Raw genomic sequence first — 13,824 nt, 5'->3', positions numbered from 1 at the left:
GGGTCTGAATATTTTCCGAAGGCACTGTGTATAATATAGTCTATATATCAAATATTATTTCACTACATCATCAAAGTGCTGACATGCTTCAAACCAATATTGGCTGAATCAAATAGAAAATGACAACTGAAAAAGAACAGAGCAATAGGTGAAGAGGCGTCTCCTTTCAAAACAGCAGGCTTCTCTCATTTGAGCTCATTTACATGTATCAGCTGATATCGTCCACAAAGAGAAAAAAGGAGAAAATGGAAAGACGGAGGAAAGAGATTGATATGTTTGGCCTGCCCTCCAGAACAGAGCCAGAGAGTTACAGGATGAGTCAAGAAGCGGGAGACAGATATCTCTCAGAGCAGTTTCATAGCAGGATCATTTCTAGTTCACTCTTTGACCCAACCTTTAATGGGCATGTTATGAGTGGATGCATTCGAGCTCCCATTTTCATAGGATTTTCTGTCTGTTATTTCTAAAATATCAGTATCAGCCCAGAAACTACAGTGTAATGATTTCTTATATTACAGCTCAAGGCCAGACAAACTCTCACTGCACCCTGTGCGATGAAAAATAGAACACTATGCAACAAACAAACCATACTTTTCATTTAAATTGTCTTTGTGCAAATCATACAAGCTCATTCACACGCCAACACCCTGCATTTATTGAACTCTTAGGTCCGTATAGAACCAGTTTCAAGGAAGCCATATACAGAAGTATTGTTCCAGAAAACATCCTGAAATGTCCTTAGTGTTGGCATTTTGTTGGCAGCATTTTTTAACAAGGTCCTGTATTTTGTAACGTGTGTGCACAGCTTCTGACGAGCTGCCAAATTCGGTCATGTCTCACCTTCTTTAGGGCTGCCCTGTTAGGTTCCGGTGTGAACCAGGTGTGGAGACCTGCTTCTCACCCCACTAAGTCACTTGGCTGCTTTTCTGCCACCTCCAAAAAGAGCCTTAGAAAATCCTCGCTGAAACTTCTTTGAAACAGTGTTTTAATTTATGGAAATGCCTGTTTGTGTTTATCCTTTTCCTTCTGACAACCATGTCTTGCTTCCAAGTTGTCTCGGAAGGTTTTGTTTTGTCTGAGTGAGATTCAAGGAGACTGGTAAACATAACCTTCAAATATTTTTGGGGTATTGTCTGCTAGCAAGATGCACAATAAATCTGGTATTTGGACTGGAAGTAATTAGTCTGGAATTCTGGATAGGGCAGTGCATTTGATTTCAGTAACACATGGAGATGCACTGAGGTCAAGCCAAATCGAATGCAGTAAAGCTAGACTAACCAACAAACTAACCAGCAATTTGAAGCACAAAAAACATACAGGTCTTATTCGCCTCACAATGGATACCGTGAGTAAGCTTGTGTCAAATAGTGTGTGTGTTTTCATATCAGTGCTAAAGGTAATACATGTGTGCTATCTGTAACCTGTGTGCACACCTGGCTGCACTGTGCCTCCGTTTTATTCCACACTGAAGACTATGGCCTCTTTACTGCTTGTGTAATCAGGCAAAGGTGTCTGCAGACAGTGTTTTCAATGGTCCATGTGGTTACACAACCAGGGATGCACCTGCCTTTTCCTATTGGTAATGAAATCTGATCTTATTTGCATCTCCCCCACAATAAGCCTATTGTGCAGCCCATAACCTAACAAAAGGCTGTGGGGCAACACCATGGTGCACACAAGGGCTGAATCTAGATTCATTGAATTATATCGCCTCGTCTGTTTTCCCTCATCCCTTTCAATGACTCCCTCTCAAACCTCAGTGGAAAACAAGGTAAAAAAAGACAAGGAGAGGAGACAAGCACATATGAATGCATTATAATGATAAGAGATGAAACATCCTTGTTCACTTCTGAATAAACCATTAACTGCTAATGCAAATCACAGGTAACATGTAACGGGATGATGAGCATATGGACTTTGCTACTGTATGAAATTGCTATAATTACTATAATTGTCAGAGTTAATACAACACCCACACACAAATTAAATATGTATTATTAAACTGGAGCAACATTTCAGTTTAGAGTTTCAGTTTGACAGTTTGAATTTCAGTGGAATCTGTGATTAGGAAACAAAGAGAAGGAAAAGTTGATGAATTAAACCTGTAATTTATATGTTTGATGCTGCTTACCTGTAGCCTCCACCATGCCCTCCAGAATGACCACAATCTCCAGGTCCTCTTTGTCAAGGTCGGCCTGGGAGATCTCCCAGAAGGGGCTGTTCTGATTGATTTCATGGCAGATGATGAGCGGGGACACCAGGAAGAGCCTGTCATCCCCCGTGTCATAACCCACATTCATGTCTGTCTGGTTGAGGGGTATGAACTCCCCTTCCTTGGTCTGCTTGGACTTGATCAGCTTGGCCCTGATTGAGGCCTCTACGATGTGCGAGTTCCGAAGGTCCCCTACCCTGAACATCAGACACAGCCGGCCATCCCTTACGGAGATGACAGCGCTGGTGGAGAACACTAATGTTTCTGCCCGCTTCTTGGGCTGCGAGATCTTGACAAACATGCAGCCCACCATGAAGGCATTAACTATGGACCCCAGCACCGACTGAATCAACAGCAGAAGGATCCCCTCTGGGCATTGGTCTGTTATAACCCTATAGCCGTACCCTATGGTTGTCTCTGTCTCTATGGAGAAGAGAAAGGCTGAGACAAAACCGTTGAGATTATTGACACAGGGAGTCCACTGGTTGTCCCCTATGTGTTCCAGGTCGCCACGGACATAGGCGATGAGCCACCATGCGAAGCCAAATAAGAGCCACGTCACTGTGTACACCAAGACGAAGATGAAGAGGTTGAACCTCCACTTGAGGTCCACCAGTGTGGTGAAGATGTCTGTCAAGTAGCGATAGGTCTCCTGGACGTTGCCATGGTGGACATTACATTTGCCGTCCTTACGGACGTACCTCTGGATCTTCCTCTTTGCCCGCACCTGGTCTACCAGCTGCTTGGGCAGGTCCTCGCGAGCCTGCTTGGGTAGCTTGGGCTTTCGGGTGGTGACTGCCGGACTTTCCACATCCTGCTCCATTGGGGCTTCTAGAAGGAGTCAAGCCTACAGGGAGAGAGAGAGAAGACAACAAAAGAAAAGGGCAGGTAAGACAGAGGCACAACTACTGAACTGCAACACCTTAAACTTTGAGATGGTAATTTCATCCCAAATCCCACAATGTCTCACTCCAAATGCTGTAGACAGATGGTAGGATCTTGCTACAGTTTGATTTATCTTATAAAATACAGACATTCTTTTTCTCTTAGAAAATCTGTAAACTAACTCCCTAGTCTTCATACAGTGCAAGACAAGATATATTGAATGTCTATTTGACTCATTTGTTATTGCATAATGCACTGACAATCTTAGACAGATTTCAATCATGAGGGGCCTTAAGTAAAGAAAGTTAATCTGTCAAAAGGTTAATATACTGGTTCTCCAATGCTATTTTCTATACTCTCCAAATTGCATGATATTTACTAAAGCAATTTCCCATGCTTTGAACACAGTCGTAACAGCAGGTGGGGATACTGACAACGCACTTTTGAAGAGCCTCTTCAATTTACAACATTTTCTGTCGTGCTTCAAATTTTAAGAGGTTGGCGGAGTGTTATATGGAATTTTTCACCAGCTAAAAATAGAACCATGGAGGTGGTACTGGTTAGGTCATCATGAGCTGAAAGGAGCGATGAGTAAGGTTATAGTGAGGCTTCTGCCCAACACTCTAACTATCTCCACATGGGGTCCTTTGAGGGCTGATGGACGGTCGTCCAGTTGAACCATGACCTCATCTCCTCACTCAGTGCGCTTCCAGATACCATCAGATTAGAGAGCTGTCACAATCCATTCCGTCTCTGAGAGAACTTCTAAGAAGAAAATAAATGCTCAGTATGTTGTAATTAAAGCTACTCCATTCCACTTAGTCGGCTGGGTCAAGAATCCAAGGAGGGTTTCTGCCCTTCTACCTCATTTAGTCTCGAGTGGTAGTGAGAGGTTAAATTGGGATTACTAGATTATGGAATTGTTTGCAATATTTGTTGCTTTTCCAAAATACTTTACACATGCATTTCTCTACACCCGCAATAACATCTGCTAAACACGTGTATGTGACCAATAAAATTTGATTTGATTTATCTATGCAATTCCACTTGCTTTATTTTGCTGTCGCAGGATTTTTTTTTCTATCCAAAGTACTATATTTATTGAAGGTCTCTAAGCTCAAGTGTTTTGTTTACAATAAAGACATATATTAGGGCAGTCACTTCACTCCACACTACTGAAAAAAACTGCATAGACCAGCATACATTTCAAGCTAGACCATGCTGGTTTTATGCTGGTCTACTGTATGCTGGTCAGTGCTTTTCTGATGCTGGTCAACCTGGTCTGACCAGCATGGTCTAGCTGGTCAAGCTGGTCTAACCTTCAGGGTCTAGCTGGTTTTGCTGGTGCACAGTCTTCGCTGTGTTTTGGACACTGGTGCACAGCCTTCGCTGTGTTTTGGACACTGGTGCACAGCCTTCGCTGTGTTTTGGACACTGGTGCACAGCCTTCGCTGTGTTTTGGACACATACCAGCTCATGCTGTTGATGCTGGTATGCTGGTGACCAAGCCGGTCCATGCTGGTCTAGTATACTGGCCGAGTACATGTCTGTCTATATTGTCAACAAAACACTTCAGCTTAGAAACCTTTAATAAATATGAAAACACAATGAAGGCACCAGCAAAAACACAACGAAGGCTGGTCACCAGCATACTAGCACCTACAGTGCATTCGGAAAGTATTCAGACATCTTGACTTTTTACACATTTTGTTAAGTTACAGCCTTATTCTAAAATGGATTAAATCCATTTATTTCCTCATCAATCTACACACAATACCCCATAATGACAAAGGGAACACAAATTTAGCAAATTTACTTCAAATAAAAACCAGAAATAACTTATTTACATAAGTATTCAGACCCTTTGCTATGAGACTCGAAATTGAGCTCAGATGCATCCTGTTTCCATTGATCATCCTTGAGATGTTTCTACAACTTGATTGGAGTCCACCTGTGGTAAATTCAATTGATTGGACATGATTTGGAAAGGCACACACCTATCTATATAAGGTCCCAAAGTTGACAGTGCATGTCAGAGCAAAAACCAAGCCATGAGGTCGAAGGAATTGTCCGTAGAGCTCCGAGACAGGATTGTGTCGAGGCACAGATCTGGGGAAGGGTACCAAAACATTTCTGCAGCACTGAAGGTCCCCAAGAACACAGTGGCTTCCATCATTCTTAAATGGAAAAAAGTTTGGAACCAACAAGACCAGGGGAGGTGGGAGGTAACCAAGAATCCGATGGTTACTCTTGCAGAGCTCCAGAGTTCTTCTGTGGAGATGGGAGAACCTTCCAGAAGGACAACCATCTCTGCAGCACTCCACCAATTAGGCCTTTATGGTAGAGTGGCCAGACGGATGCCACTCCTCAGTAAAAAGCACATGACAGCTTGCTTGTAGTTTGCCAAAAAGCCCCTAAAGGACTCTCCGATCATGAGAAACAAGATTCCTGAAGGCCAAGTGTCACGACTTGAGGAAACCTGGCACCATCACTCGGTGAAGCATGGTGGTGGCAGCATCATGCTGTGCAATGTTTTTCAGCAGCAGGGACTGGGAGACTAGTCAGGATCGAAGGAAAGATGAATGAAGCAAAGTACAGAGAGATCCTTGATGAAAACCTGCTCCATAGCGCTCAAGACCTCAGACTGGAGCGAAGGTTCACTTACCAACAGGACAATGACTCTAAGCATACAGCCAAGACAACACAGGAGTGGCTTTGGGACAAGTCTCTGAATGTCCTTGAGTGATCGAACATCCCGATCCGATCGAACATCTCTGGAGAGACCTGCAAATAGCTGTGCAGCAACACTCCCCATCCAACCTGACAGAGCTTGAGAGGATCTGCAGAGAAGAATGGGAAAACCCCCCCAAATACAGGTGTGCCAAGCTTGAAGCGTCATACCCAAGAACACTCAAGGCTGTAATGGCTGCCAAAGGTGCTTCAACAAAGTACTGACTAAAGGGCCTGAATACTTATGTAAATGTAATATTTCTGCTTTTTATCTTTCTGCTTTGTCATTATGGGTTATTGTGTGTAGATTGATGAGGGAAAAAAACTATTTAATACATTTTAGAATAAGGCTGTAACTTAACAAAATGTGTAAAAAGTCAAGGCATCTTAATACTTTCTGAATGCACTGTATGCTGGACCAGCCTATGCTGGTCTATGCTGTTTTCTTCAGCAGGACAATTCACCTTTACTGCTCCTGGGTTTTAAAATCTCCATGTGTGTCAAACTGCTTATGTCAGAAAAGGCTTGGCATGCATTTATATTGAATATAGCATTTTATGTCTAGACTTAATTCAGCATTCAACTAACACTAACAGTAGAGACATGTACAACTAGCACTTGATAAAAGGCCAGGGGGGACAGAATGAGGGATGTGTGCGTTCTGAAGTGCTGAACTTGTGATGCTTCACTCCGTGAAAGAGAGAGGTAGGGAGCCTTGCTCTTTGAGAGCTTGTCTGGTATTGTGTTTACACCTGTTTGTTCTCCAGTCCCCTGGGTAATGGCACACCAAGATTCCAAATCTGCCCTTTACATCCCTGCTCCCACTGGATAAAGCACACTCCCCGAGACAGGCATATTAAGAGGTAGCTGCAACATCCACAGAAGGGACAATAATAGAAGTGTAAATACAAGATACAGGTAACTGACAAAATAAAGTAAAAACCAACATAAAGTGTCTTAAAAGGATCTGACCCTTTTTTTCAATTTTCGCCTAAAATTACATACCCAAATCTAACTGCCTGTAGGTCAGGACCTGAAGCAAGGATATGCATATTCTTGATACCATTTGAAAGGAAACACTTTGAAGTTTGTGGAAATGTGAAATGAATGTAGGAGAATATAACACATTAGATCTGGTAAAAGATAATATAAAGAAAAAACATGTTTTGTTTCTGTATTTGTTTTGTACCATCATCTTTGAAATGCAAGAGAAAGGCCATAATGTATTATTCCAGCCCAGACACAATTTAGATTTTGGCTACTAGATGGTAGCAGTGTATGTGCAAAGTTTTAGACTGATCCAATGAACCATTGTATTTCTGTTCAAAATGTTGTATCAAGACTGTGCCTAATTGGTTTGTTAATAACTTTTCAAGTTCATAACTGTGCACTCTCCTCAAACCATAGCATGGTATTCTTTCACTGCAATAGCTACTGTAAATTGGACAGTGCAGTTAGATTAACAGGAATCTAAGCTTTCTGCCAATATAAGATATGTCTATTTCCTGGGAAATGTTCTTGTTGCTTACAGAACAGCTTCAATGCCCCTTGACGTAGATTCTACAAGTGTCTGGAACTATTGGAGGGAAGCGACACCATTCTTCTACTAGAAATTCCATAATTTGGTGTTTTGTTGATGGTGGTGGAAAACGCTGACTCAGGCATTGCTCCTGAATATCCCATGTGTTCAATTGGGTTGAGATCTAGTGACTGAGACGGCCATGGCATATGGTTTAAATAATTTGAATGCTCATCAAACCATTTAGTGACCACTCGTGCCCTGTGGATGGGGGCTGCCCAGCATTTTTATACATGACCCTAAGCATGATAGGATGTTAATTGCTTAATTAACTCAGGAACCACCCCTTTGTGAAAGCACCTGCTTTCAACACACTTTGTATCTCTCATTTACTTAAGTGTTTCCATTATTTTGGCCATTACCTGTATCTGCAGTAGCTAAAACAATGTCAATTAATCCAACGTGTCTCAATAATGCTTTTAGATGAGCTTTTCATGGATCTAATGAAAGACTAGGGAAAAAATGCAGTTATCCCTTGGCAAACAAAGCTGTGGTCCTGGTTCATAGAAAGGGGCAGAGGAGGCTTCTGTGTCCATGACTAATTCCTGTGTCACTGGTCGCCGGCAGCCACACAGACAATTCAATTAGTCCAGCTTCACTAAGCCCTCCTCAAATCCCCCAGATTTCTCATCTGAATCAGAGCTCCAGCAAGGGCAAAATGGAGATGAATGCTGAGCAACAGTTCTTTGTGGAGATGAGTACAATACACAACAAGGAGTATGTCCTTTTATGTTTTCATGGACAGATTGACTTTTGTTGCTGTCGGAGAAATGCTTTAATTGGTTGGACCTAATTGAATTACAACCCACTTACAGTGCTTCTTCTCCCCTCCATTTTATAGTGAGAGAATGTGTGTGTGCTCTTTCCTGCCCTTATCTTGATTGGCCAGTGTCTGTTGCCACACAGCCATGTCTTCGATTTCAAATGGCTGTCTCTTGTTCGCCATCACTCTAAATCGATAGAACTTTACTGAGTAATCTCCTTTACATAACAAAATGATTTCAACCACCAAAGATAAGGGGATCCAGTGGATGTAGCCTTGTGGAACAACACTCATCATGTTTCGACACCGATGATCGTTCACGATGGTCTTTTACAGCCCTCTAACTGAAAGCGTTTATGGGCCAATGAAATGACCTACACTGACTGTTCTCTAATGTGACACACATTTCTTTTACATCCAGCAATGCACTGACTGACCCTGATTCACATGATTGCAATTGTGTCTTATTTTATTGTAGCGCCTACACTTATATCTATAGTCAGTAGAGAAGACCAGACGGCAATGTTTAACACACTGAATCTCTGCTATTTTATCACACAAATGGGCTTGAATACAGGGATAAGATCATTCATATAGGCTTTATGTTCATTATTCCCCACACATATGTACCCCACAAGGTTCCATCGTCCCTTGAGATGTGTATAGGCTGTGGGCTCAGCCCCGGTCACTCCCTAGCTAAATCCATAGTCACTTCCTGGTTTGAGTGAATTAGGAAGTGGGTGTGTCAGTTAGGGAAGAAGCTGTTGTTGTCAGTAATGTTTGGTAAAGGAAACTGTTTATAGTTTATAAGACTAGTTGTCAAGGATTCTAGGAGTGGTGGTTGGAGTCAGGCGCAGAGAGCAGAGGTAAAGTATATCGTCTTTATTTTCTCCGGCACAAAACGGTCACGCCAAAACAGAAGGGCGCGTAATAATAATGACCAACCCAAAACACAGGGCAAAACGGTCCGGAGAGAAAAATAAGACGTCAGCCAGCACATCCAAAATACAAACAGCAAAATAAATATATTCCCACGGCACAAAAGCAAGGGGCGCAGCCCGGTAAATCTTCTGACTAAACCTGTCAGTAAAAATTTAACAATCACGGCCCACCGTCCTGAGTGGACAATAAACAATCCCGCACAACACCCCAACTGAAAACACACGCTAAATAAGGCCCCACTAATGACAGACACAAAACAGGTGCGGAACAGACAGACAAAACCAAAAGACACAGAAACAACGATCGGTGGCAGCTAATAGGCCGACGACGACGACCGCCGAGCGCCGCCCGACCGAGGAGGGGCGCCACTTTCGTTGGATCCTGTGACACTAGTTTTCTCACTCCATACAAGTGAGAACTTTCTCAAAGAATTATAAACCTCACGAAGCCTTTTCAGTGGTAGGGTGTGGTATGCAAAACGGGTCAACTTTGAACACCTCTATCTCCTGAATGTTTTGACCCTCAGGTCCAAAAAGTCACTTTATGACCACTTCTACCATGGGAAAACATATATGGAAGGTGTTGTTGAAATAACATTGGGTGCAGTCAGAAATGTATTGAAATCATATGGAACGACCCTACAGGCAGAGCATATAGGAGGGTTAATGGCCCATAAGTCCTGCTTGCCTGTGTCCATAATGGAAGACATTATGTTCTCTGCATTCTAAATCATGGGGACCCCTGTGTCTGGGCTACATTTATGTTCCCACAACAAGTATGGCCATGAAGAGGCCAATGTTCATATTTAGTTGGTGATGAAGTGAAATGTGTTTGACCTTTTGCTGATTTACAAGGCCTGGGAGTCACATACAGAACGGGCCGCCGCCAGAGAGCCAGAGACCCACAGCATGATGTCTCATTTACACTGAAGAGAGGAGAGAGCTTTTTAGTATGAATGGTTGGATGGTTGAACTGTAGCATAGGCTAATGCTTGTCGGGGCTACCTCATGACCCACATCTCCTTTATAAAGAGCAATTCAATCTCAATAGGATTCATAGGTGAAATAAAAGAGAAATAAACAATGAACAGATGTATGTAGTTCTGTCCTTGAGCTGTTTTTGTCTATTAATGTTCTGTATTATGTAATGTTTCATGTGGACCCCAGGAAGAGTAGCTGCTGCTTTTGCAACAGCTAATGGGGATCCTAATAAAATACCAAATACCAAACAGATGAAGGTGAATGACGCTGAATGATAAAATATCACAAGATGCGTGTTCTATCCATCGATCAGATAGGGTTTGTCATTGATTCAACAGCTGAAGAAGAGACCACCAGCTACAACTGTCACCCAATAACCCGCCTCTGACCTTCTACCTCTTGTGTGCCGCTCCTCTGCAACACACAATACAGGATGCTGGGATACAAGGTACTTGAGACCATGTAGTTGACATATCTGACAACTCTGAGATTCTAGATGACAGTGGAAAAGGTAATGGTACTGCACAAAAACCTGAAATGGTGGAGTTGTGTTCCTATATTCATTGCTTTCCGATCCCGTCCTCATATCTCTGGTTTATTAATATTTCATGGATATTCTCTCCAACCCTGGGTCCCATAGATGCTTGGCCACAGACTAGGTTGAACTCTAATTAAAAAAAATAGGCAGTACCATGATTAGAAATTAAAAACTAGAACCTTAGTCAACCTATGAAACAGACTGTCCCTGTAATCACAGCAAATACCTTTGCGTCAGTGTCTCTTTAACCATTCATGCATTAATCATTGAAGTTATTAATATAGAGTGAGCTCCAAAAGTATTTGAACAGTGACACATTTTGTGTTGTTTTGGCTCTGTACTCCAGAACTTCAGATTTGAAATGATACAATGACTATGGGGTTGAAGTGCAGACTGTCAGCTTTAAATTTTGGGTATTTTCATCCATATCAGGTAAAATAATTACGGCACTTTTTGTACATAGTCCCCCCATTTAAGGGGACCAAAAGTATTGGGAGAAATTCATTTATATATGTATTAAAGTTTAGTATTTGGTCCCATATTCATAGCACGCCTCTGTAACTTTCTCATTCATCGTTATTCACGATTGAGTCAGGACTCTACGTAATCATGGTAACATCCACATGAACGTAGAAGTGTTTAGAAACATATTCTATGCTTATTTACAATAAAAGTGACTCCAAAATGACACAATACATTATTTATCATTCATTTCTATTTAGCACAAAATAATCTGAAACACAACCAAAACAAACAACAAATGCATACTACACATTTGTAGGGTCACACGCTTGATGTAGTCATTGCATGCTATGAATATGGGACCAAATACTTTGCTTTTGACTACTTTAATACACATATTTTTACAATGGCGCCAGAGGAGATGGCTGCTGTTTTACGAGCTCCAAACCAATTGCGCTATTGTGTGTATTTTTTCACGTTATTTGTAACTTATTTTGTACATAATGTTTCTGCCACCGTCTCTTATGACCGAAAAGAGCTTCTGGATGTCAGAACAGCGATTACTCACCTCGTACTGGATGAAGATTTTTTATTTAAGGAGTCGGACGCAAAGGATTTACTTCAGACACCGGACAAGGCCCAAATGCCCATCATTTGCATGAAGAAGAGATGGAGATATAGGGGTCGTAGGTCGTGTGCCTTGTAAGAATCCGGCGGCGAGTGGGTAACCCGCCTCTACCATCAGTCCTATTAGCCAAAGTGCAGTCATTTGATAATAAAATGGATGAGCTCTGATCAAGACTATCCTACCAACGGGACATTAAAAATGATAATATCTTATGTTTCACCGAGTCGTGGCTGAATGATGACATGGATAACATACAGCTGGCTAGGTTTTCAGTCCATCGCCAAGATAGAACAGCTGCCTCCGGTAAGACAAGGGGTGGCGGTCTGTTTCTATTTGTCAATAACAGCTGGTCCGCGAAATCTAATATGAAGGAAGTCAAGGTTTTGCTCGCCTGAGGTAGAGTATCTCATGATAAGCTGTAGACCACACTATTTACCAAGATAGTTTTCATCTATATAACTGTCTATTTACCACCACAACCCGATGCTGGCACTAAGACCGCACTCAACAAGCTGTATAAGGCCATAGGTAAACAAGAAAATGCTCACCCAGAGGCGACGCTCCTAGTGGCCGGGGACTTTAATGCAGGGAAACTTACATCCATTGTACCTAATTTCTACCAGCATGTTATATGTGCAACCAGAAGATAAAACCTCTAGACTACCTTTACTCCACACAGAGAGACTAGTACAAAGCTCTCACTCGCCCTCCATTTGGCAAATCTGACCATAACTCTATCCTCCTGATTCCTGCTTACAAGAAAAAACTAAGGCAGGATGTACCAGTGACTTGTCAATACGGAAGTGGTCAGATGACGCAGATGCTAAGCTACAGGACTGTTTTGCTAGCAAAGACTGGAATATGTTCCGGGATTCATCCGATGGTATTGAGGAGTACACCACATCAGTCACTGGCTTCATCAATAAGTGAATCGATGACGTCATCTCCACAGTGACCATACGTATATACCCCAACCAGAAGCCATGGATTGATTACAGGCAACATCCGCACTGAGCTAAAGGGTAGAGCTGCTGCTTTCAAGGAGCGGGACTCTAACCGGGACGCTTATAAGAAATCCCACTGTGGACTCCGACGAACCATCAAACAGACTCCTCTCTTTGGCTGGAAAAATGGCTGTGTTTTTCTATGACTAGTTGCTGACCTAACATAATCGTTTGGTGTGCTTTTGCTGTAAAGCCTTTTTGAAATCGGACACTGTGGTTGGATTAACCAAGTTTGGTACTCACCAAACTCAGATTTACTATAAGAAAAATTGGATTACCTTTGCTATTCTTCGTCAGAATGCACTCCCAGGACTTCTACTTAAACAACAAATGTTGGTTTGGTTCCAAATAATCCATAGTTATATCCAAATAGCGGCGTTTTGTTCGTGCGTTCAAGACACTATCCGAAGGGTGACGCGCCCGACGCGTTTCGTGACAAAAAAATTCTAAATATTCCATTACCGTACTTCGAAGCATGTCAACCTCTGTTTAAAATACATTTTTATGCGATTTTTCTCGTAAAAAAGCGATAATATTCCAACCGGGAAACCCTGTTTTAGTTCAAAGACGAAAAAATAAAAACATGGTGTGGCCTCGTGCACGCGCCTCAGTCTCATTGTTCTCTGATCGACCATTATCCAAATGCGCTAGTGTTTTTCAGCCAGGGCCTGCAAAGACATCATTCACCGGTTTGCCGCCTCCTGAGAGCCTATGGGAGCCGTAGGAAGTGTCACGTTACAGCAGAGATCCTCAGTTTTCAATAAAGAGAGTGTAGAAGCCCAAGAAATGGTCAGACAGGCCACTTCCTGTAAGGAATCTTCTTATATGAGGAATCTGCCAAATGAGTTCTGTTATACTCAGGGTGTTTTCTATCCAAAGCCAATAATTATATGCATATTCTAGTTTCTGGGCAGTAGTAATAACCAGATTAAATCGGGTACGTTTTTTATCCGGCTGTGCAAATACTGCCCCCTACCCTAGAGAGGTTAAGCACCACACTGTGCCACTCCATCCTTGCTGTGTGTGTGTGTGAGAGAGAGCTTTTCTTTGACATCTGTTTGGAGAAATGACTGATTTACAGTTCATGAGGGTTGCCGAATC

At 42.3% G+C, this 13,824-nt stretch overlaps 1 protein-coding gene across 1 annotated transcript in view; it reads right to left on the bottom strand.

Annotated features, from left to right (window-relative positions):
• kcnj6 (potassium inwardly rectifying channel subfamily J member 6) overlaps nt 1-13,824 on the bottom strand; it is a 100,624-nt gene that overhangs the window by 12,910 nt on the left and 73,890 nt on the right. The window contains exon 2 of the mRNA XM_014197143.2: nt 2,132-3,059. Within this exon, the coding sequence (XP_014052618.1) occupies nt 2,132-3,035 (904 nt within the window). The 5' untranslated portion in view covers nt 3,036-3,059. The remainder of the gene's footprint in view (nt 1-2,131; nt 3,060-13,824) is intronic.

The sequence above is a fragment of the Salmo salar genome, chromosome ssa04, assembly GCF_905237065.1.
Source record: "Salmo salar chromosome ssa04, Ssal_v3.1, whole genome shotgun sequence".
Taxonomy (NCBI): Eukaryota; Metazoa; Chordata; class Actinopteri; order Salmoniformes; family Salmonidae; genus Salmo; species Salmo salar.
The sequence above is the reverse complement of the archived record's forward strand: the minus strand, read 5'-3'. Positions and strand labels throughout refer to the sequence as shown.